Source organism: Pituophis catenifer, unplaced genomic scaffold (assembly GCF_029215685.1).
Source record: "Pituophis catenifer annectens isolate HBS135680 unplaced genomic scaffold, rPitCat1.0.hap2 SCAF_14, whole genome shotgun sequence".
In the NCBI taxonomy this organism is placed as follows: Eukaryota; Metazoa; Chordata; class Lepidosauria; order Squamata; family Colubridae; genus Pituophis; species Pituophis catenifer.
This window is the reverse complement of record NW_027256894.1, coordinates 18,684,840-18,709,726: the sequence shown is the minus strand read 5'-3', so window position 1 is coordinate 18,709,726 and position 24,887 is coordinate 18,684,840. Positions and strand designations below refer to the sequence as shown.

At 45.6% G+C, this 24,887-nt stretch overlaps 1 protein-coding gene across 2 annotated transcripts; it reads right to left on the bottom strand.

Annotated features, from left to right (window-relative positions):
* Positions 1-256: 256 nt before the first annotated feature.
* CPEB1 (cytoplasmic polyadenylation element binding protein 1) lies at positions 257-24,050 on the bottom strand. Of its 2 annotated transcripts, XM_070953381.1 has the most exons (11): positions 23,985-24,050; positions 23,533-23,724; positions 10,088-10,305; positions 8,424-8,673; positions 8,205-8,318; positions 6,597-6,686; positions 4,617-4,753; positions 3,209-3,407; positions 1,731-1,825; positions 753-833; positions 257-406 (listed from the first exon to the last, which is right to left on the bottom strand). In XM_070953381.1, the coding sequence occupies exons 1-11, from the start codon at positions 23,992-23,994 to the stop codon at positions 296-298; spliced, it is 1,497 nt and encodes a 498-aa protein (XP_070809482.1). In that variant the 5' UTR covers positions 23,995-24,050; the 3' UTR covers positions 257-295. The 2 variants fall into 2 exon arrangements, with proteins under 2 accessions (XP_070809482.1, XP_070809481.1); XM_070953380.1 differs by lacking the exon at positions 23,985-24,050 and having other exon boundaries at positions 6,582-6,686; positions 23,533-23,701.
* Between the last annotated feature and the right edge of the window lie 837 nt (positions 24,051-24,887).

The window sequence follows — 24,887 nt, the reverse complement described above, 5'->3', positions numbered from 1 at the left end:
TCTGGGAACTGCAGAATTGTTTTGAGGGGCCCTCCCCTCTCAAAAACTCCCAAACAAAACCCCCGACCAAAAAAAAACACACACACACACAAAAAAAACGTCACTGTGCATTAGTGCAGAAACAAAGAAAAGACCAGGAAGTGCAAACGTGAAGGCAAGGTTCCCCCGTTAGTCCTTCCGACGGGCATCTCCCCCAGCCTGGGTGTGGCACCAACTAGGATCGGTGGGCTTTCTCTTCCCTAAGTCAACGGAAGAGCTTTGCCCGGCAAACAGGAGCAGCTCGCCGACAACTGCTCTAGCTGGCGTCGCGGTTCTTCTGGTTACGCATCAATGGACGGTGGTGGTGCAGGATCTCCATGGAATGTTTCCAGTGCCAGCAAGAGCGACAGAAATATTTGAAGCACATCTAGGTGGGACCAAGAAGATCATGAGAAGGTCGGTCTGAAGCCACCTCCTAACTAAAGTCCAGGCTTCTTATGCCGAAAGCAGATACACGTCACTCTTTTAATACGACATGCTTACAATATACCGTAGTACAGTGTTCCTCAACTTTGGTAGCTTGAAGATGGGTAGACTTCAACTCCCAGAATCCCCCAGCCAGTAGCGCTGGCTAGGGGATTCTGGGAGTTGAAGTCCACCCATCTTCAAGCTACCAAGGTTGAGAAACACTGCCGTAGTAGAACAAGGGTAATAAAAAGGGACATTTTTCTCACCGGATTTTTCAGACCAAGGGTGGAAATAGGAGCTTATACCTGATCTCTACAGAAGAACGGACCCGGCTGAGATCTGCAAATCTGACACATGGCATCTTCTAGATAGGGATCAATCTGAACCTGAGAAAAGGGGGACACAGCCCGTTGGTTAATTCAACAGAATAAGAGGTGCTGCTTTGGGAAATGATCTTCAAAATTGCCGTAAGGGGAAAACCACAAACGGTCCCATCGCCCAGATCTTCTTATGAAACATTCACAGTAGATTATGTATAATTTTAGAATAGAATAGAATAACTATTCTATTAAGAGTTGGAAGGGACCTTGGAGGTCTTCTAGTCCAACTCCCTGCCTAGGCAGGAACCCTACATTACTTCAGACAAATGGTTGTCCAATCTCTTCTTAAAAACTCCTAATGCTGGAGCATTCACAACTTCTGGAGGCAAGTCGTTCCACTGATTAATTGTTCTCACTGTCAGGAAATTTCTCCTTAGTTCTAGGTTGCTTCTCTCCTTGATTAGTTTCCACCCATTGCTTCTTGTCCTGCCTTCAGGTGCTTTGGAGAATAGCTTGACTCCCTCTTCTTTGGGGCAGCCCCTGAGATATCGGAAGACTGCTATCATGTCTCCCCTAGTCCTTCTTTTCATTAAACTAAATATACCCAGTTCCTGCAACCGTTCTTCATATGTTTTAGCCTCCAGTCCCCTAATCCTCTTTGTTGCTCTTCTCTGCACCCTTGTATTCTTTTTGCTGACAGTTAGTCTTGGTACTTGGAGAATGCAAAACCCGGCAGTTTTAGTACACACTGTCTCCGTGTGTCTTGCATTAATTTTGTTCTAGGTTGTAACTGTTTTTAATTGTTTTGTTTCAACACCCAGTCTCTTGTTTGAGGTGGGTGACTATAGAAACTGAATCAATAAATCTTTTACTCCAACCAGGATCTCTACTCTGACTTTAGAGGTGGACTTGCCATACTACAAGTTTCAGTGTCTCCACACTACGAAGCTTATGACGCATTACCTTTTTTGTAAACTTTGTTGTTTTGATCTCCACAAATGCAGCACTGACTGCTTTCAGATAGCTACGCTGATTGTTAAAGGTGACACGTCCAGATCCTGTAAATAAGCCAGTTTATTAGTACAATAAGACTGAGTGGCAGATCAATAACAAAGCTTTATGAGTCAACATGCACAGGACTTAAGGGGTCTGCCCTACTGGGGCGAGAGAAGGAAGAGTCTGGATTCTGAGCAGTATCTGTCTAGACTCAGGTTAGACAGATGACAATATGAAAAAAATGTTTGTTTCAGGAATTGAACTGTAGCTTATTTCTTTACGAAATGTCCTTATTGCACCTCTCAGATTAAGATTTAGATTGGAACTGACGTTCTGGGGGAGGAATACCTATTTTTAATTCTGCCCCGTTGTCAAGAATTGGCAACGATCAACTAGAAAATAGCAATAGCACTTATATATACTGCTTCATAGTTCTTTATAGCACTCGATTTACAGAGTCAGCCTATGGCCCAGGGGTGAAATGCTCCCGGTTCGGACCGGATCACCTGATCCGGTAGCGATGGCGGCAGGTGGTTCGGAGAACGGTAGCAAAAATCCCTGCCCCCCCCATGCCCAGCTGATTTGTGCAATCATCAGAGGCTTTTTTTTTTTTTTAACTTTTAAATCATTTTTTCTACAACCTCTTTGGCCAAAAAAAATGTTTTTTTTTAGTACACACTGTCTCCGTGAGTCTTGCAGTAATTTTGTTCTAGGTTGTAACTGTTTTTAATTGTTTTGTTTCAACACCCAGAGTCTCTTGTTTGAGGTGGGTGGCTATAGAAACTGGAGTAAAAGAGTAAATCTTTTACTCCAACCAGGATCTCTACTCTGACTTTACAGATGGACTTGCCATACTACAAGGTTCAGTGTCTCCACACTCCTAGCTGAGTTGCCTGATCGTCAGAGCCTTTTAAAAGCATTTTTTACAACCTCTTCTGCCAAAGAGGTTGTAGAAAAAATGCTTTTAAAAGTAAATAAATAAATAAATAAATAAATAAATAAATAAATAAATAGTTGGCCACGCACGCCCAGTCACATTACCACACCTACAGAACCGGTAGTAACGAATTTTACATTTCACCATTATGGCCCCCAATAATTTGGGTCCTCATTTGACCGACCTCGGAAGGATGGAAGGCTGAGTCAACCTTGACCTGGTCAGGATCGAACTGCTGGCAATCAGCAGAATTAACCTGTAATACTGCAGTCTAACCGCTGCGCCACCATGGCTCTTAACAAACTCATCCAGCCTCAGTTCAATTACAATGACCACTAGACAGCCCTTCTCTCCCACCCATGCTCACCACGGTCCAACAGTGAAACCAAGGTAGTTAAGTCTCTTCCTCTTCCCTCGACTTCCTATATGGGGAGTGCCACTGGTTCCACAAAGCCCCAGATGCCATCCCCACCGAAGGCACCAACCGCCAAGGACCGGCTTTACTTACCAATGGGATACTTGTGCTTGTCTGTGTCAATACCTGCATACACCACCCCACCAAACAGGTCATTGAGGATTCCTGCCAGAGCTTCTGCATTCAGCATCCCGTGAAGGGCTCCCACGAAGACCGTTTTCCCAGGGTCCAGCCTCTGAGTTGGGCTGCGCACGAAGTTGCTATCGGCCAAGACCCATGGGATCACCTGCACCTGCGGGCACAAAGGTTAGCGCTGTTCAAGCCACCCGCACAAATCCCACACCGTCCTTTAAACCAAGTGCCAGGTAGCTCTGTGACTTCAATTCCCAAATTCCCCAGCCAGCATCTCCTCTGTTAACTCCAGCCTCATTTGAGCTGCAAAAACTACTCCCGAAATACTGTGTCTGCTTGACTTGACCTCTCCAAATGCCATCGAAGGCTTAACTTGTATGACCAGTCCTTTGGGCACCAACGATGCCTCTTTGTCTCCAGACGCTGCTTGGCAAATGCAGGCCCTTGTATCTGTCTAGATTTTAAGCACCAAAGAGTATTTGCAAGAGGCCAAATTCCATGTTTAAAGCATGCACTACCAGACTCTGTGGTCTCATCTCCAAACCTTTAACCTAAAACGGTCTACTGTTGACCTCACCCCATTCCTAAGAGGTCTGTAAGGGGCCTGCATAAGAGCACCAGCATTGCCTACCGTCCCTGTCCTAATGTTCCCTTTAATTGTATTCATTTTATGTATTCAATTCATGCTTATATATATTATCTAATATGTACTTGACAAAATAAATAAATAAAATAAATAAATAAACTAAGTGAACTTCAGGATTTCACAATTTCACTTCAACTTCCCCCTGCTTTGCAGACCTGTGAACGTCGTAAGTACAGGTAGTCCTCAACTTATGACCACAAATGAGCCCAAAATTTCTGTTAAGTGAGTTTGCCCCATTTTACGACTTTTCTTCCTGCAGTTGTTAAGCGAATCGCAATAGTTGTTCAGTTAGTAACATGGCTGTTAAGTGAATCTGGCTTCCCCATTGACTGTGTTCATCAGAAGATGGCAAAAGGGGGTCATATAATCCTTTGCACACTGCAGCTGTCATAAGTACATCTCAACTGCCAAGCCTCTGAATTTTGATCAGGTGACCATGGGGATGCTACAGCGGTCGTTAAGTGCGAAAAAAAAAGGCCAATGAATCTCTTTTTTCAGTCCCGTTGTAGCTTTGAGCAGTCACTAAATGAAGGGTTGTAAGTCAAGGACTACCAGTACGAAGATTAAAGCAACTTTTTCATCACTGTTGTTAACTATGAATTGTTGTTAAATGAGGCAGCCGCTAAATGAGAACCAGCCATGTGCATGTGGTGGACACGTTTGCGTGCAACCACTGATCTTAACCTGCCAATTTCATTCGCACCTCGAGTAGAGGCCACTCACCTCCTTGCACCTCATTCTACGGCTCGACATCTTGAAGTAATATTCGCTCAGGCCGCTGGGGCTCAGCATATCTCGGGAGCAATTTTGGAGCAAGGCACGTACAGACTTCTCAGATTCAAACACTAGGTAGGCATAACCTACGGTTAAGAGAGAGAGAGAGAGAGAGAGGGAAGAACTCAAGACTGCAGGACACATCTGTTCTCTCCCCACATTCATCGTTAAGGATAATTAATATTAAGAAAGTGCTTTGTTGTATATCGGAGAGACCCAACCGGTTCAGCTCTTTTGGGAATATTCAGTAACACTTCCCCACATCTGATCACCAGAGGAAGCACAATATTAACAAGGATATTCTGCTTAGATTAGTCTAGTGGTTAAGGCACCAGAGTAGAAGCCGGGAGACTGTGAGTTCTAGTCCTGCCAAGGTTGAGAAATACTGATCTTTGCTGTAAAATACTGTCAAGGGGAACAGGGTGCAATTTATTCTCCGTAGCTCTTGAGTAGAGAGGATAGGAACCAACAGGGAGCCCCAAACGCAGGAGTGCAATCCAGCAGGTTCTGGAGAACCGGCAAATACCACCTCTGGCTGGTCCAAGAGTGGGGTGGGAATGGAGATTTTGCAATATCCTTCCCCCAGGAGTGGGGAGGGAATGGGGATTTTGCAGTATCCTTCCCCTGCCACGCCCACCAAGCCACGCCCACAGAACCAGTAGTAAAAAAAAATTTGGATTTCACTACTGCCTAAACGTCTTGACCAAAAGAAGCATTTACTAATTTACTGTTTACTGTTTAATTTATTTATTTACTAATTTACTATCCCACTGGAGGTTTTCAAATCAAGATTGGGTAGCTGGAATGCTCTCGGGATTCCTGCTCTGGACAGGAGGGGTTTGTAAAGCAATGTAGAAGGAAGGTATAAATAGGTTAAGAAGGGAGTTGCCGAAAAGGTCCTGTGACGGAGAGAAGCGTGGGAAAGCAATTGATAACCGCACCTTGATTTTGATCCAGGGCTCAGGCAGGACAGAGGGAAACCTTGAACAGGTTTTCAAGGTGGATGTGAACCCTTCAAAAGCAGGAAGGTCAAGAAACAGGATTCCAGGAATATCCTTGATTGGCAGTCTAGAAAAATTGGAATCCTGAAAGCCTGTCCAAGATTATTTCTCTCTGTCCCATTTTATACCATGAATTGTGGTTGGTGCAGTGGTTAGAATGCAGTATTGCAGGCCAAATCTGCTCACTGTCAGGAGTTCGAACCTGACCGGCTCAAGGTCGACTCAGCCTTCCAATCCTTCCGAGGTGGGTAAAATGAGGGCCCAGATTGTTGGGGGCCAAGAGGCTGACTCTGTAAACCGCTTAGAGAGGGTTGTAAAGCACTGTGAAGCGGTATATAAGTCTAAGTGCTATTGCTATACTGAACAAAATCAAGGCATTGGGCACTTGAGTTTCTTCCTCACACTTCTTCTTTCTCGGGACTGCCGGATTTTTTTCTCCCTACAAACCGTACCCTCCTTAATAGCCCTCTCCTTCCTTCTCCAAGCTCAGTGTCCTATATTCCTTGTGAGCTGGACCAGGAGACCTCCAAGGCAGTGGTGAGTTTCAAAAATGTCCGCCATCGGTTTGCGCGAACCGGCTGAACACCACTTCTGCTCCAAGGTACCTTCTCACCTAGGATTTTAGGATAATGTGGTCCTGATGAACGTGAAGGGGACAACTGTTGAGGGCATCCAGGGTCCCTCTCCCCCTGCCCCCCCAAGTCCTACTGTCCTCAGCCCTGAATAGCTTCAGGTGTGCCGTTTTCCCTTGGCTAAGTGGAGAAGAGGGTGAAAGGAAGCACCTGTGCACCAGGAGGAGGCCGCCCACCTACGGTGCTCTCCTTGTCCGTCACCAGCATGCATTCATGCCCAGGAGCCCTCAGTGGTCTATACGAAGCATGGATAAAAAGAATTCCTACCATGTCTGTATTACCTTTAGGCATATTACCTTTGGGAGGGCAGCGGGGATGCTTGCTATCCTTACCAGGCCACTCCACTCTCAGCGAGCCAAACACACGGAAGGTGCTGATCAGACCCGCTGCACAGAAGAGACAGACTTCGTTACGAGAAGAGGAACACCAACAAAACTCAAGTTTCCCCACTCTAACCCCATGAAGTAGGATGGGGGGAGGCCGTTTCTATCCCTTGCCCCCATAATGGCAGATAGCTAATACAAGGTAGTCCTTGCTTAATGACCACTCGTTCAGCAATCATTCCAAGTTACGATGGCAATCAGTGGTGGGTTGCCCCCAGTTCGGACCGGTTCTATAGAACCGGTAGTAAAACTGGCGGAAGACTCCACCCACTGATCCTGACATTATCAGAAGCGATCTGCGCATGTGCAGAAGCAAAGTGTGTGCGTGAGTGAAGCGCAAGCGCGCGATCCTGTTGCAAACTGGTAGTAAAGTTAAGTAGAACCCACCCCTGATGGCAATGATAAAGTTTGTGACCGATCCTTGAAACTGTGACCATTGTGGTGTCCCCCCCATGGCCACTTGATCACAATCCAGGTGCTTGGTAACTGGCATGCATTTATGGTGGCTGCAGTGTCCCACAATCAAGGGATCATTATTGGCAACCTTCGCAGAAAGCTTCCCATAGGCAAAGTCATTGGGGAAGCCAGCAGGAAATCACAAGTTGTGATCACAGTGTCCTTGATCCATGGTGATTCACTTCAACATCGCTTCTGGAACCGTCATCATAAACAGGGCACGTTCATGAGAATCTTTCACCTTATGACCGAGCTGCTTAACAATGGAGTTGCTGGTCCCAATTGCAATCACTAAATGGGGACTACCTCTATGGCCGTGATGGTGAACCTATGGCACGCATACCCGAAGTGGTACGCGCAGCCATGTCGCCTGACGCACACGGCATTGCCCATTCCTCTTCTGGGTTTCTGGCACATGTGTACGTGTGACAATCAGCTGGCCTTTTTGCATGCAGCAGTGTCGGAAACTAGAAAAGCTGGTCTTCCATTTTCCTGCATGAGCATGTGTGCCAGCCAGCTGATTGTCGCTTGCACAAATATGCCAGAAACCTGGAAGAGTAGCTGGCTGGAACCGGAAGTTCAGTAGCTTCAACCGGAAGTACATTTTCAGGTGTGCGCATGCGCCCTGGGCAGCTCCTCTTCTGGGTTGTGGCCCAAGCACGCGCACGCTCCCTTTTCGGCACCGAAAAGGTTCGCCATCACTGCTCTATGGCTTTTGTTGGACCTTAACAGGCTTCCTGGGTTTCTGAAGCTTTAAGGCCTTAACTCCTGAGGGTTCGGTGACCCTCATGAAGGTGCAAAATTAAATGTAAAACCACGAAAGCAATTCCGCTTTTTAAAAATGGGCAATTTTGCAATACCGCAGCATGAGACCTCAATGTTGAGCCATGCTAATAACCCCAACGAGACTTCTTGGCCACTGAGAAACATTTGGGCAACCTGCCTCATCTTGGAAAGCCATAACACACAAAGTTAAGAACTATCGTTGCCTGTCTTCAACACGACCCCCGAATAGGGTCTTAAAAGAAAGAAAGAAAGGAGCACAAGAGCTGTCAAGGAACTCACCTTCTGTGATGTCCCAGGGGACACCTCCTAAAAACACCTTGCAGGAGTAAACGGGGTTTTTGTAGTTTCGAGGTGGGAGCTGCCCACTCCAAGTGCAGGTTGCCTCATTCACAGCTGAAGACAAAAGCCACAGAAGAGTTTCATCTATGAGGTGGGGACAGTGGTGGAATTCTTACCTGGCCTCTCTGGTCGCCCTCACACAGCCTAGATTCGGCTCACCTGCAGCTTGCTTGTGGAGCCTGGCTTCTCTCTCTATGCTGAAGGGATCTTCTGGAGAGTCCGTGATGTTCCAGGATGGCCAGGAAGAGGCCCCAGGCCACTGCTTGGACAAAGCGGCTGGGCTGGAAGAGGTGACAGCAGCCAAGGCAGCTTGCTCTTGATCCAGGCGAGATCCCACTCCATTCAAGGAATCTCTGGTGATGCCTCCAATAGGCAGGAATGGCAGAGGAGGTGAGATACGGAGACTTGACTGCAAAAGACATTTCATCAGAGGCACCGTGAAAAAAAAATTTCACATTGGGGAAGAAAGTGGATAAAGCAACAACACGCCCACCTCCTACCAATGCGAGAATTTAAACTCCCACTAAAAATTCAATCTTCACTGGATTCAAAATGTGGCATGTGGCTTTTGTGCAGTCTGGATGTGTATATGTGACACCTCTCCTTTGGGAAACGACACTGTTGATTTACTTCCAGGTCCAATTCAAAATGCTGATTGTCACCTTTTGGCTTGGGGGTCGGGTTATTTAAAGGACCGCCCTTCCCGGTTACATCTATCCAACCCACCAGAATGGGTGGTGAATTTTTCCTCTCTTAAGAAGGTTCATCTAGTGGGACCAAGACGAAGGGCCTTCTCCGTGGTGACTCCCATCCCGTGGAACTTCATCCATAGAGATAAGATTGGCCCTCACCTCTTTCGAAAGACCTGAAGACGTGGGTTTGATATGGAACCCATCAAGTAGTATGTATGTTTGATTGTGGTCACCAGAGATGGGGGTTTGTTGGGGTTTGTATTTGGGATTTTACTCCTGTAAGCTACCCAGTGTCACTATGAATGAGTTGGGCAGCCATATACAGTTTTTAAAATTAATCTGATTTAATTACCGTATTTTTCGGAGTATAAGATGCACCTTAGTTTTTGGGGAGGAAAATAGGAGGAAAAAAAATTCTGCCTCTGCCTACCAGGTATTCATCTGGCTAGCATCCTTAACCTGGTCAGCTTCAGCACATTAGTTCGCTGGTTGTGAGCACGCCCTCGGTGGGGCTGATAAGCAGCTTCAAAAGCACAGCTGATTGTCGGAGAGAGCTCCAGTGAGTAAAGCAGGTGAAGCGCGGAAGCGGTAAGACAAGGCAGCAGCTGTTCCGGGTTGCCATTTTGGGCTCTGCGCCTCGCGTTTTCAGCCTCCAAATGCTCCGTTTGAGAACCGTTCAAGGCTGCGGGGAATCGCCCAAAGCACATTGCTGCCCGAAAATGCAACATGCAGAGGCCTAAAACGCGATGCGCAGAGGCTGAAAATGTGATGCGCAGAGGCGGCAATGTGCTTTGGCGATCCCCGCAGCCTTGAACGGCTCCCAAATGGAGCGTTTGGAGGCTGAAAACACGAGGCGTGGAGCCCAAAAACTGAAGCCATTGTCTGTGGCAATCTCTGACACGCGGAGGCTGAAAGGTGATAGCCGACAGATGGGCAATGCTACATTTGGAGTATAAGATGCACCCAAATTTTCAGCCTATTTGAGGGGATGGGGAGAAATTGTGTCTTATACTCCGACAAATACGGTAATTAAAGCAGGTTTAAGCACAACTCGAGAAGTTCTAACTTCCTTCCACCTCCGTCCCCAAAACCACACGCGCGAGAGGAAAAAAAATATCCATGGCTTCTTACGATCAGATCTGAAAGGTGGTCAGATCCAGAGCTGAATCCACTGGTGTCAGAATCGGAGGGGCTGCTGGAGCGTGAATAGAGAAGGGAACGGCTGCTGTCCAAGCGGGAGGCCCTCAAGGTTGGAGTTGGAAGGTTCTCGCTCAGCTCTGAGCCGATGGGATCCAGTGGGAGGAAGCCCAACGACGGCTTCCCAAAAGGGTTGCTGAGCATGTTGAGAACTGCAAAGCAGGACAGAAAAGGTGGTGAACGAAGAGTTCCTAGAGCAGCACATAATGTCAGTGTCAACTTGCAAATCTTTCAAGTTGCCATGAGCAGGAGGGAGGGAGAACTGAAGTGAATTCCATACATTCTTCCTGACCGCAATCAGAAGGAGGGTGTTAGGTTTCACAGCCAGCCAAAGTGGTTAATTGGAGAATGTGATTTATGACATGGCCAGAGAGGAGGGGAGAGACAGGGTCATAGGGGAACGTAAATCTACGTAGGATCAGTCCTAACTGCATCCGAGTATTGCCGGAATGGTGCTCCTAATAAATGAATATATTTCCTTTGAAGTTTGGATCATGGCTCATGAATTAATTAGGGCATCTTTCGGAAACTTGACAGTCAGCTTCCTTCAAACTCAGGTCTCTTTTGGGTGTGGAAAAAAGAAAAAAGAATCCAAAGGAAGAAATCCATTATGGGGTTTCTAGGAAGCTAGAACTGCTCCCAATATTTATCTAGGTCCATTCTCAGTCATCCAGGTCATGTGTTTGTTCCAAAGGTGCTTTTTTTTCCAACAAGAAACTGGACTTCCTTGGTTTTTCTTTGAAGACGTTTCGCTTCTCATCCCAGAAGCTTCTTCAGCTCTGACTGGATGGTGGGCAATGGAAGGATTTATATTCCTTGCAGACAGCTGGTCGTTTGCATCCTTTTAGAGGGTCGTTGAGGCCACTTGGAGGTTTGTCTGTGTCACCCTGAGGAAATCCTTCCATTCCCCACCATCCGGTCAGAGCTGAAGAAGCTTCCTGGATGAGAAGCGAAACGTCTTCAAAGAAAAACCAAGAAAATCTAGTTGCCTCTTGAAGAAAACAAAAAACATAAAAAGCACCTTTGGGACTTCCAATATTTAATTTACACCTGTGTTTTTCAAATTTTGGCAGCTTTCAGACATCTGGACTTCAACTCCCAGAATTCCCCAGTCAGCAGTGCCAGGTGATTCACCTCTTAACAAACTCACAGGCCCTTCCCCATTCTTGGAGAGGTTAAAAAAAACCCAACTGACTACATTAAGCATCGCCTTAAATTTGCCTCCATTTTGGCTGGTTGAATTTTATCAGCCCTCGTTGCCGGTTCCCAAAATGCTAAAAATGCAAACAAGGGTATACAAGTAGTCCTCGACTTTACAGGTCTTTGTTCCGCTGCGCACTGAAGACCCTGTTGTTCCGCCAGGCAGGGCTGTCAATATAATAATTTTAAATTGGGGTATTTTAATTTTTGGGGTTTTAAATCGGCCAAATCTATTTAATTATTTTAATTTTTAATTATTGTTGTGTCTTGTGTTTTTAAATTGGCTGTACACCGCCCTGAGTCCTTCGGGAGAAGGGCGGTATAGAAATAAAATTATTATTATTATTATTATTATTATTATTATTATAATGGCCGTTCAAAGTTACGACACTGAAAAAAAAAATCAATTTATGGCCGTTTCTCATTCTTGTGACCGTTGCGGCATCTCACGTGATCAAAATCCAGGCACTTGGCAGCTGCCATGTATTTATGACGGTTGCACTGTTCCGCGATCACGTAATAATCGCTATTTGCAACTTTCCCGTCTGACCTCCGACAAGCGAAGTCAATGGGGAAGCCGGGTTCACTTAGCGACTGATGGTTCGCTTAGCAACTGCAGTGATTCACTTAACAACTGTGGAAAAAAAATGTTGTATAATGGGGCAGAACTGATTTTACAACTGCCTTACTTAGCAATGGTAATTTTTTGGCTCAACTGTGATGATGATTATTAAAAAACAGGATATTTAATCATTCACATACTCACAGCAGCGAGAGTAACATATGCACAATATTGGAAAGGAAACAATATACCACCTGAGGAAGTCTATTATTCAAAAAACATTTGATTGTGCTGAAATGAATAAATTAACATTAGAACTAAATGAAAAAGAGGATTCAGAATTCTATACGATGTGAGATAATTGGTACAGGTGGATTGATAACCGAGTTAAAAATGGATGAAAATTAGCATAAAGTTTAATATATATATATATATATATATATATATATATATATATATATATATATATATATATATATATATATATATATATATATATATATTTGGAGTTATAGAATATATAGGAAAAATTAATCTAACCTGTGGGAAAAGTAACACTGTCTGATCGTTTATGTATTGGAAATATGGAAAACGGAAAAACTACAATAAAATATTAAAAAAAAAAGAGAGAATAGAATAGGACTGTGAAACGCGGAGCCGTATCAGTGGGCATGTGACCTCAGCTCCGCCAGCTGATTTTCAGGCCTTCCGGGCCCACTGGAAGTTGGCAAATGGGCCATTTCCAGCCTCTGGAGGGCCTGGGGGGAGGCCGTTTTCACCCTCCCCAAGTTCCTAGAAAGGCTCTGGAGCCTGGGAAGAGCAAAAAACGGGCCTACCGTGCCATCATGTACCAAAAGCGGGGGGAGCTGGGGGGGTGTCACACGTGCATGCATGGGGGGCATTGAATTATGGGTGTGGGCACATGCGCTCACGACCCCCCCCGCTCTCTCCCTGCTTTTGGCATGTGATGGCAAAAAGGTTAGCCATCACTGGAATAGGAGTTAGAAGGGACCTTGGAGGTCCCTTCTAGCCCCCTGCTTAAGCAGGAGAACCTATACAATTTCAGATAAGGGACTGTCTAGATTAGGAATACCTGTATTTTGTCTCGATAACCCCAGGATATCTGATGCACTTCCATTCACTGATCTGTCTGGCCTACCATTGGTATCTTACATTTCCTCCTTTGTTAGTCTAAACCAGGGTGGATTTGATTTAAATCGAGTTGATTGAAATCACAATTTAAGTCATGATTTAAATCACTAGTAAAAAGGCTTGATTTAAATCAACTCAATTTAAATCATAATTTTTAAAGAGCAACTGTCATCTCTGCTACTCCTTTGACTCACCGATAGTCCCAGTGTTGCAGAATATACAGCCTCATGCTACATAACTAAGGTCCATTTCATGCTGAATAAACTAAATTATTTATGTATCTTAAATAGAAAACTATCTTACGATAGATTTTTACCCCATAAGTTTTTTATTAAAATAAATTAGATAAAAATCAAAAAAATCCGATTTAAATAAAAAAAATTGATTTTTTTTTTATTTTTTTAAAAAAAATCATTGATTTTTATCCACCCTGGTCTAAACCTAGTTAATGCAAACCACTGGTTTCAGCAGAGTCACCTGTAACGCTGTAACCCACAAGCCACCATCCTGAATTATTCCGACTTCAGCTTAGAAAATCTTTGGAAGCTGACAGATAAAATCTCTTTTACAGCTGGCCCTCCCACTCTTGGGAAAAAAAACCTCGCACATTCCCTCCTACGCACCACTGTCTTTTCTACAATCACATGGACCAATCACCAGACATACACTAAAGGCTCTATGCTTGTGCAGCTTTGTTTGGGGAAAAAATACACACACACACACACACACAGCAAAAGAGGCTGGCATTCCCCGTCCATGTTTCTCTAACAAAGAGGTTGACATAGGCGTGTTGCATTATTACACACACACACTCCAGGGCAAAGAATAATACACAAAAATCCTTGCACCATGTTGGGCTAAAGAAGAGAGGAGATGCCACACTGATCTACAGGGTCAGGTGGTTTAAACTGGACCTTTCAAAAGGCGGTTTCTAACCCTCATGATTTCAGAGGGGTGTTTCTCATATTTGTGACCGTCTTCAATAAACATCCAGCTTAAGAACTTAGATCTTGGCTGACAAGAGATGAGAGAAGATCCAAGCAGAAGCTGTTTGTACAACATGCAATAAAAACAAGGAAATTTTTTTTTTCTTATTTATTCTGGAATCAAATCATGGATTGAGGATGTCAACAGTGAGCCTTCTTAGCGGATGCTATGAGAATTGGTTTCCAGTACAAACAGTCCTCGGCTTGCAACGGTTCATTTCGTGAGCATTCAAAGTTACAACGGCACTGGGGGAAAAAAAGTTATTTATGACCACTTATCATAACTGTGACCGCTGCAGCATCCCTACAGTTACGTGATCAAAATTCAGACAATTGGCCACTGACTCATGTTCATGACGGTTGCAGTGATCCCCTTTTGCGATTTCCTGACGAAGTCAATGGGGAAAAGCCAGATTCACTTAACAACCGTGTTAACCAGCTTAAAAACAACAGCAGCAATTCAATTTAACAACTGTGGCACAGAAGGTCGTAAAACGAGGCAAAATTCCCCAAACAAATATTTCGCCTAGCAACGAAGATCTGGGGCTCGATTATGGTCGTAAGTCGAAGACTGCCTCTACTTCATGACTGCCAACTTCGGAAGCCTCCTAAGATCACGGTGGCAAACAAAACTGAACTGACCCCAGGGAATAACTTTCAGAAAAATATATATATATATATATTCCCTTTCAGGTATTCGAGGTCAGAGAAAGCCAAACGTGTCTCACTGTAAACATCAGGAATCCCAGGAGATTTTGCAAAGATCGCTGGAACACCGTGAGCCGAGAGGGGTTTAGATAAATAATTCTTCGGAGACAAGTTACTGTGCAACTGCTATATTAGCAGTTTGTTTATTTTTAGATGTTAATGAAACATGCTGTGCTTCAAGATCTAAAGGTAGGAGCCGACACCCTTTTGTCAGCTAGAAACTGCAGGCTATGTTCAGGGGAAGGTAGAATCATTGACCTGGGAGGCACCTTGGAGGTCTTCTAATCCAGGGATCTCCAACCTTGGCTACTTTAAGACTTGTGGACTTCAACTCCCAGAATTCCTCCTGGCTGAGGAATTCTGGGAGTTGAAGTCCACAAGTCTTAAAGTTGCCAAGGTTGGAGAACCCTTTTCTAGTCCAATCCCATGCTCAGGAGTCTCTACAGTCAAGCTGAGCTTGCCCTTGCTAATAAGGAAAGGAACGGAAGAAAACCTGATCCAAAGAACAACGGAATGTCCAGAAATGCGTTGAACAGGAGCAACTGCAAAAAGGTGTCTCTGTCAGAAGACTGAGTCGAAAACTGGGCCCCAACGGTCACAAGAGGGGGCATGGCCCAAAAAGTTACAACTCAGCCTCTGGGCAGATTGCACTGTATCAGCCCATTTCTGGACCATTCCGCAGTCCACTGGGAGAAGGCAAACCTTTTCGGCACCGAGTGCCAAAAAGAGAGTGTGCGCATGCGCTCATCTGGGCCACGACCCAAAACAGGAGCTGCACAGGGGGCATGCGCGCAATGGAAAATGGACTTCCGGCACTGGCCCGCATGTCTTCCGGTTACTGGCACGCATGCACACGCGACGATCCGCTGGCCAGCACGCATGCTCATGCCAGAAAAGGGAAGACCAGCTCTTCCAGTCTCCAGCCCCGCTGCATACATGAAGGCCAGCTGATAGTTGGCCACACATATGTGCCGGAAACCCGGAAGAGGAATGGACGATGCCGTGCGTGCCAGCCAACATGGCTCCTTGTGCCACTTCGAGCACATGTGCCATAGGTTCGCCATCCTGGCCTTATATCATTGAAGGGATGCAGCTAGAGAGGATGGCTAGTATGAAAAAGGGATCAACAGAGGGGGAGGGATAAGACACTACCTAATTTCCAGTCTACAACACAGTCCTTTCAGCAGTTCCAAGAAGGTTCCACAGCCATTTGGACAATTCAGGGGACCCTGAGGGCACAGATAAACCTCCAAGTGGCCTCAAGAAGTCTCAGGGAGAGTGCTAATGACCAGATGACTGCAAAAAAATATGATCCTTCCATTGCCCCCCACCCCATCCTGCCAGAACCAGCGTGTTGTTATCTAACAAACGTAGAATATTTTTTGTTGAATTAATTGTAAAACTGCACTTGCCTGTTGCAAAAAAACAAAAAATGGCAAAATGCACCCAAAATATTGAAAAAAGGTAAAAAGGCAAATTAGGTTTTAGGAACAGATGCTCACCATTATGTGAGTTGCACAGTAACATTTTACAAGACCCATCCGTTACATTCCTAGGACACTTGGCAATAGCAAAATAATAAAAAAGATAAGTCTGTAAAAAAGAGCTATAGTTTTAAAACCACAAGGTAATAAAAAAGCAATCTAATGCAATCAGAAGATTTAAAACGTGCAAGGGGTGAATTAAATAGCAGTCTAACTGCCCTTCCTTGCAAACCCACTACCTCACTCCAGATTAAAATTACTCTGATCTTTTCCAATATAAATGTGGCTGTTTTATTCCCTGTAACCATGGTGTGTGTTTGTCTGTGTGTGAGTGAGCGTAAGATCCTACTGCAAAAAAGATAGCTAGAGTACAAATTTGTTTTCCCAGAATTCCACATGCCCAATTCTTTGAATTCTGCAGCATCAACTACATTCTGCGTCTTTCTGACTTTCAGGGAAGGATCGCTAGAATGCCAGTGCCCAGCCAAACAGTTTGATCCTCGGGAAACAGTTTTTCCGGATTCTTCTTATTGCATTCACAACTCTTTACAGCCTTTGTGCAGGCGGCACTGCTGGAAACCGGAAGAGCTGATCTTCCGTTTTCTGGCGTGCTGGCCAGCTGATCAGTGCGCGAGCATGCGCAGCAGTAATTGGAAGACTTACTGGCTGGCACGCATGTGTGCACCGGAAACTGGAAGTACCTTATCCAGTGTGCGCACGCCCCCTGGGCAACTCTTTCTCCTGGTCACGGCTCTGATAAGTGTGCACAAAATGCTCCCTTTTCAGCACTTGGTGCCGCCTGCGTGCACTTGCCTTTTTGGTTCGCCATCACTGCCCTGTACCGTTTCAGATAGTCTAGTCTTTTCTTAAAAACCTCCCGTGATGAAGCCCCTATCAAGCATCTGTAGCACAAATGAGAAGCCACAGAAGAGCTAAGCCAGTGATGGCGAATCTTTTAGGCACTGAATGCCCAAAGTGTGTGTGCGTGCCCAAAGTGCAAGGCGCAGGCGTGTCCTGTGCATACGCCCGTGCCCCACGCATGTGCGGCAGAGACCCAAAGACCAGCTAGCCAGCAGGAGGCACGCACGCATGCATGGCAGAGACCCAAAACAGCTGGGGTGATGGAGCGCGTGCCCACAGAGAGGACTTTGCTTACCACCTCTGGCATGCGTGCCATACGTTTGCCACCACTGAGCTAAGCAAACCCAGACAGGTTAAAAAAAAGGATTTTCTCCTGGACTGAGATAGGTAGTCCTTGCAAGCTGGCGTACATCCCCTTTGAAATGGACTTCCTTTCAGTCCTTCCATCTCCACTCTAAAAGCGTCCTAAGAAAGTTTTCTTTCCATCTGTCTCTCAAAGGGCAAGTGCAAAGGGCTTACAATTAATGCAACAAAAAATATTTCACGGTACAGAAAGCAAACAATTCAATATCACCAGCCACACAAAGCAAGCAAAGATGAACCAGGAGTTCAGCCTTTAACAGCCAAAGCTTTAAGAAGACCCTTTAAATCCATCTTTTAAGAAAACAGTCAGAGCATCCTTCGGAATAAACCTTCGGAGGAAACACAAAGGAATCCTCTTAACCGAGATTTTCCAAAGATGTTATTAGAAAATGATGTCTCAGAGCATCACTTCAGCATGCTCACTCTGGAACAGCCTCTCCCAAGAATAAAATTAAGCAGGTCTTTTTATCTTCTGATTTATTTCTGTTGCTTTTGTCTATCTGCCACTCCCCAAGGCCAACTGCCCATCTATTAACACTCGTGACTCAGCTCTTCTTCTGAAATCTCCTCCGTGGAATAAATCGGGCAGTCAAAAGGAGGAAGAAAAAAAAAAAAAGGAATATGAAACTACCCTGTAGCGTAACCAACTGCAGAAATTCAGAATTCATGAACTCCATATTGGTTTTTCTAAGTCCCTACCAGTGTTGGGTTTCTACCGGTTCGCGCGAACTGGTAGGGGCAGCGACGGGAGGCTGCACCTACCCGCCCAGACATCATCACAGACACTCTACGCATGCACAGAAGCACCGTGCACACACTCACAGTTCCGAACCGGTAGTGAAGGTAAGTGGAACCCACTACTGATCCCTACACCAAGTAGCAAACTTGAAGGGACTTCTCCCACCCCCCCAATGCCCCCGATAATAATTAATCTTCCCCGGACCTCACCCTTTGCAAGAGCATTGTACTCTGAACAAGATTGCAAAAAAACCCCAAAAAGTGGCTTTCCCCTTACTAGAAAGCAAGTGGTAATGTTAAGCAGAGGAGCACTCAAGATATTCTTGTCTTCATCACTGGTCACTTTGGGAGAGATGTGGCTTTGGAAAGGCAGCCTCAAAATGTCAGAATCGAGTAGTAGATTAAAAACAATCATCTTGACAAGAGATGAGAATTGTTGTGTATCAGCCTCTCAATGAGGAGGTAGAAGGTTGTTGTTGTTTTTTTAAAATAAGCCTATCCTCTATCTATCCCATCCCATCCCTGGGTTCAAAAGGGATGCAACCCACCACTAAACGACAGTTTTTTTTTTTTTTTTAAATTTGATTTATATGCCGCCCTTCTCCGGAGACTCAGGGCGGCTTACAATGCATTAAGCATTGCGTTTGGGAAAAGAATATGGGGATAATCCCATACTTGCATAATTCACAATTTTGACTGCTGCTGATGCATACTTAAGAGCCTTGATTTGGATTCCCAACCTGCTCAAACTATATTACAAATAAAGGACTCCTTATTTTATTTCCTGTAATAAATTCTGCATCTAATATTTTATTTACACATAAAATAGAAGGAAGAGAAGACAGTGGGTATCTCTCTCTCTATCTAATTATCTCTCTCTCTCATCTATCTATCTATCTATCTATCTATCTATCTATCTATCTATCTATCTATCATCTATCTATCTATCTATCTATCTATCTATCTATCTAATTATCTCTCTCCCCCTCTTGCTCTCCCCCTCTCATCCATCTAATTATCTCTTATCTATCTATCTATCTATCTATCTATCTATCTATCTATCTATCTCTATCTAATTATCTCTCCTCTCTCCCTCTCCCTCTCCCTCTCCCTCTCTCATCTATCTACCTACCTAATTATCTCTCCCTCTCTCTCTCTATGCATACTGACTACAGGAAGTTCTTGACTTACAATTTGGCAACCATTTGAAAATGGCACCGAAAAATGTGACTTTTTTTCACGCGAGGTCCTCGCCCTTACGACCATTGCAGTATCCCCAGGGTCACGTGATCAAAATTTGAGCACCTGGCAACCGGCCTGTCTTTATGATGGCTGCAGTGTCCTGGGGTTACCTGGTCACCATTTGCGGCCGTGCCAGCCAGCTTTCAACAAGTAAAGTCAATGGCAGAATCAGGAGTCACTTAATGGCTCTGTGATTTGCTTAACTACCACAGTAAAAATAAAATTGGACCCGATGACATGATGACTTGTTTAACAACTGCATCACTTAAAAAGAGGCCCAAATTCCGGTCCAAACTGAATCAGGAGTCAAGGATTACTTATACAGAAATATAACAGCATATACCCCAAAATAGGAGCATCTGCTTTCCCACGTCTGCAATACTGTTTGTTGATGCTGACTTAAGAGAGTTGTTCAATCTGAAATTATTTCTCTGTCTAAACATTTCTGGCTGGAGACGAGATTGCCACGGGGCAGAGGAGACAGACTGGAAACACAAAATTGGGAACAAATTGTTTGCAGTATCCTTAAGAACTCATTGAGGTGGAAAGTGGATGGCCAAACAAAAATAAGAACAGCCAAACCTGCAATCATTTCCAATGCAGCAAAACCAGGAGGCGATATTTATTTATTTATTTATTTATATCCCGCCTTTATTACTTTTCAACTCAAAAGAGGGCTATGCTCCTTCCCTCCTATTTTCCCCACAACAACCCTGTGAGGTGGGTTTGGCTGAGAGAGAGGGGACTGGTCGAAAATCACCCAGCTGGCTTTCATGTCTAAGGCAGAACTAGAACTCACCGTCTCCCGGTCAATAGCCAGGTGCCTCCATTATTAGACCAAAGGGGGGGGGTTAATCTGCTCCATCAGTCTCCGCCTTCTGACCTTCTGCAGCCAATGGCAAAAAGGCTTGGAGACATATGCAAATTGCTCCTAAGGTTACCAGCCTCCCCTGGAAGATGGGTGCCAGGCTACCTACTCTGAGCCCCTTTTCTGCAGTCCATTACAGGGGAAGGGGCTCCTTGCCAGTCTGCCATAGGGTGTCTGCCAGCGCCCTCCAACAATACTGGGCTTCAAGAGAAACAGCATGGTTGCACGCCTTGATTTAACACACACACACACACCAAGCTCCATCTTTAAATCCCTGCTGGCCCCACCCAAGAGAGGCATTCGTTTAGAAGAGTCACAACAGCCTGTCTGGATTCCAAGCACATCCGAAGGCAAAGCCCGAGCACTCTGAGAGTGCAAATCAGCAATCGTATTTTTAGCCCGGTTGCAAACTTTTTTGCACTCGCCAGCCAACTCCCTCAGTCTTGGTGCAGCTGAGTCATTGTAGAAGCTTCCAAACTGCCCAGAGACCAAAGATGCTGTTTCCCTCCTTGGCAGGGGCATTCGTCCCTTCCCCACGGGCTGGGATCTCGACAAACCCAGGCAATGCTGCAGTTCTCGTGCCAGACACTCTGCCAGCTGCTGCATCAAAACCCAGCAAGGGAGCTGCCTGCCTGAAATCTAACTCCAGACCCAGCATCCTAGGCTTTTGGCCAGAGGAGCTACCTTCTTCAAAGAGAATTCTCCCTCTGCCCAACAATGCACAGGAGCATTTGGCCTTCTCTTCCCCATGGATGGTCGTTCTCCCCCAATATTGCACCTGCATCCCCTCCGTTGCAAAGTCATTGTATAGGGGGTGGGGCTGGAGAAAAGAATAAACAGGGATCTACGCAGGATTTGGAACCTGGCACCCTCCATAAAGCTCACTAATTCCCAAGTGTAATACTTGGATTCAGAATTGGACTTCTCTCGTTCCCAGATCCTGTCCAGATACTTTTGATGTCTCAGCCCTACTTTTTTTCCTTATCAGGGTGAGGTTTCTATGAAAGCTGCAGTCTTACAATGCAGCATAAAGTTGGATGAACAAATATAAACTCAGCTTCCGAGTTTGCCACGGACTCTGTATTGTTTTTTTTAAATGGCCATGACATAGAAATCTGGTGCTACTCCTAACCCAATTCTCTACCCAGTCTCTCTTAAATTGAGAAGGATGTTTTAAGTGTCAGGTTGAGCTAAACATGGGACGGCGAAGGGTTAATTCACTGTGCCCAATAATTCTTCACACGGAAGTATATTTAGTATCAGGGTCACTATATAGATCACGCCACGGTGCTAGAATAATAGAATTCAAATGCCAAAGGAATAGAAAGAGAGCATTCAACTATTTCTGCAACGCAATCATGCCTCTGGAATACAGTCTCAGACAATGAACGCCTTTAGACCGGTAAATAAAATTTAATTTTCCATCAGCTGCAACTGTGGAATTTGTCCATTTGATGTCACAGCAGTTCTCTTCAAAGACAAAATGACAATTTGATAAATTAGGAGTGCTGCTCACCCAGCACGGAAGCTATGCGCTTTTATAATTGGGCCAAAAGGATGGCTTACAGGAAATCTGAGAAAATTGTTCTGAACTTCCCCAGACAGGGTTGGGAATTTTTCCTCTTCTTAGAAACCCTCAGTGCTGTCTGTCTACATGTTATTTAGGAGTCCTCCCCCCCCCAATTCCCTACTGTGAGAACTCTTTGATGCACATGGGACACGGTGTTAAGGACAGGGAGAAGACCCCATTTTGATCCTGCTAACTGACCAAACACCACTAACTTTTTTTCCCACAGGGCCTCTCAAAAAGCAAGACCTCTATTGTTTTATACATTCCCACAGTTGGCAAGTTCCAATTTTGCCCCACCTCAAAACGTCTGCAGAAATACGCAGCCCTAGCCTGCGTACCCTACGGCTAAGACAAGGAGTTAAAAGGTTACAATTAGCAGGTCAAGACTTCTGAAACAACCAGGAGATGCCAAGAATGACCAAGCCCGCCTGTTATAAAAGCCTTCTACAGACAGCCACTGTCGTCTAGAGCCTCACCAGCCACAACCTGAGGCCATCTGACGAAAGGCTGCAGTTCAATTTGCCAATTCCAGACTGCTAATGTTGCCAGCAATGGCAACAAGGAAGTACAATTAGGTGTGGTTTTTCTCTACGGGGCTTTTGAGCTGTAATCCTAGATAGCCTTGTAGAGCTGCAGGTAAGACTATGGCATGGCAGCATAAAAATAAGCTGGTCTTAGTCCAGTTACAATACAATGGCTGGACACCAAGAAGCTTCAACAACCTAAGGGGCAGACAAGTGAAGTCTCGTCTGCCCCTTAGCTCCTCCAAAGCCATTCAAATCCTATCTGAATTCATAGGTGGATGCCATAAGGGCTTGTAACGGCCTAGACAGTCCTCTAAAAATCCTACCAATGGTGTATGTGGAGAGGTCCTGCAACAATGCTATGGGTTCCAACCTTCACCACGGATCCTGGAAAATCCGGGATTAATGCACAACACACGCCTTCACCACAATAGGTGCCTAGTCACCGTCCTTTGTACAGTGCTCCGTTTTGACCAAGAAGGTCAAACGTGGGAAGTCAACGCCGTATGGAACAGGTATAAGCGTTCCATATTTTAGGGACAGCTTAGGTTTAAGGAAAAACAATAGTCTTCTCTAAGATTAAAAAGTATTATTATAAACAATAATAATAATAAACAGGACACAAAAAGAAGAGTCCCGACCCCAGATCTAAGCAGCATTGTCACTCATCTCTTTTAATGTTTGGCTCTGGAGCATCCAGTAAGCAACTGAAAATATCCCCACAGTCTGAACACATACAACTACTAACCGGTCTAAATCAGCTTGGAATCAACTTGGGAGTTAAGGACTGGATAAACAAACGCCAACTCCTTTCCATCGTCTCTGTTACAAACAGTCTGCATAGACCAACCCATGTGCCTGCAGGACCATCCCCAAAAATGTGGTTGGAAAAAAACTTGCTTCCAAATATTAACCCATATATTCTCTGTACTGCTTCAAACTTAGAAAGTTATGACTCCTTATGGGTGGGTTTGTTAGGAAGGAAGGAAGGAAGGAAGGAAGGAAGGAAGGAAGGAAGCAAAACTGCCCAGGATCTGTTCATTCACCAAGACTGGCTGCTGATGACAGAGCTGCAAAAGGCAATCCAGCAACTGTTGCTGTGCGTCAGCAGATTCCCTTACCAGACTGCGTGCTTGGCTGGGCTGCAGCATCTGTATCCTGAGTGCTCCACGGCCTATCCCACCCTGGCAAGCTGAGAGACTGCAATCCAAGGCACAGGTCGCTGGCGTCGGGCAAACCACGCGGAGACTCCTGGACAGAAGAGGGGAAGAGCATCCTGCTTGCGGTCCCTGTTCCCTCGGAGTCTGGAAACTCTGCTCAAACAGGAAAGGGGGAGGGGGGGACACACAACACAATGAAAAGCCACAAGGACCCGCACAGGTGTCGGGGAGTTCCCCACCCAGCCCGATCTCGCAGCGTTCAGGGGACGCTTCCGCAGGCAGCGACTTCTCACATCCACATCGGAGCGAAAGTACCATATGGCCTGTAAACAGAGCTTGCTTCTACCTTCCACCTTCCTATCCCGCCTGCACTACTGACTGGCCCAGCATGTGATCGAACTGCTGATGCTTACCGTGTGCCATAGACGTCACTCGGCCATGCAACACAACCACATCTTCGCTTAGAGGAGAGAGGTGGAGAGCAAACCTGCCCATGGGAGTCTAGGCAGCATGCAGGAGGTGCAGCGGCCACCAGCCAGCCCCAGGAACATCTCTCTTACAGCAGCGAGCGAAGAGAGAGACGAGACGAGCCGGGGTTTAGCTAGCAGCAGTGCAAGGGAGGTGGCTACAGTCAGCCACCCCTCCAGCAACAGCTGTAGCAGAGCGGCAGCCACAGAGAGCGAGCGAAAGAGAGACAGAGAGATCACACTATCGGCTTGGTGCTCTCTCCTGGCCCCGCCCACGCCCCCCCCCAAAATCTTTTTTCCCCCCTGGAAAGCTTCCAGCTGCTGGCGCAGGCCCTCAAAGGCAGGGAAAAATGCAAAGCTTCACGATTCTGCTAGCATCATCTCTTTGCTTGAAAACTTGGCAATCGGTTTCGCTGTCTCTTTGCATTGTTTATGACTATGGATAGCCTTTAAAGGGTGGGGGGGGAGGGGAGATTCTTAGCTAGAAATTTTCCTAGACTTGAAAAGAGGGCAATGCCTTATATAGACGGTCATAAAAAGGGCACGGGGTGGAGGAAGCAGCCAGCACCCTAAAAAATCTTTTTTTTTTCCCTCCAATGACTGTAGTCACAGATTTCTTACGGATGGGGGGGGGGCATCTCTCTCTGCTTGTGACTTCACCCAAACATGTTTATAAGGAAAAAAAATGCAGCGTTATTTTTCCAGTTCCAGCATAATGCAGAGATGGGGGTGGGAACTGGGCCATGGAGAGGTTATCTCCACTGCAAGCCCCATTTTCCTTCCTTCCATAGCATCGTTATCACACATAGACAAGTTTCTTACGCCATCCTCTGGGCTTGCTAAGAAAAC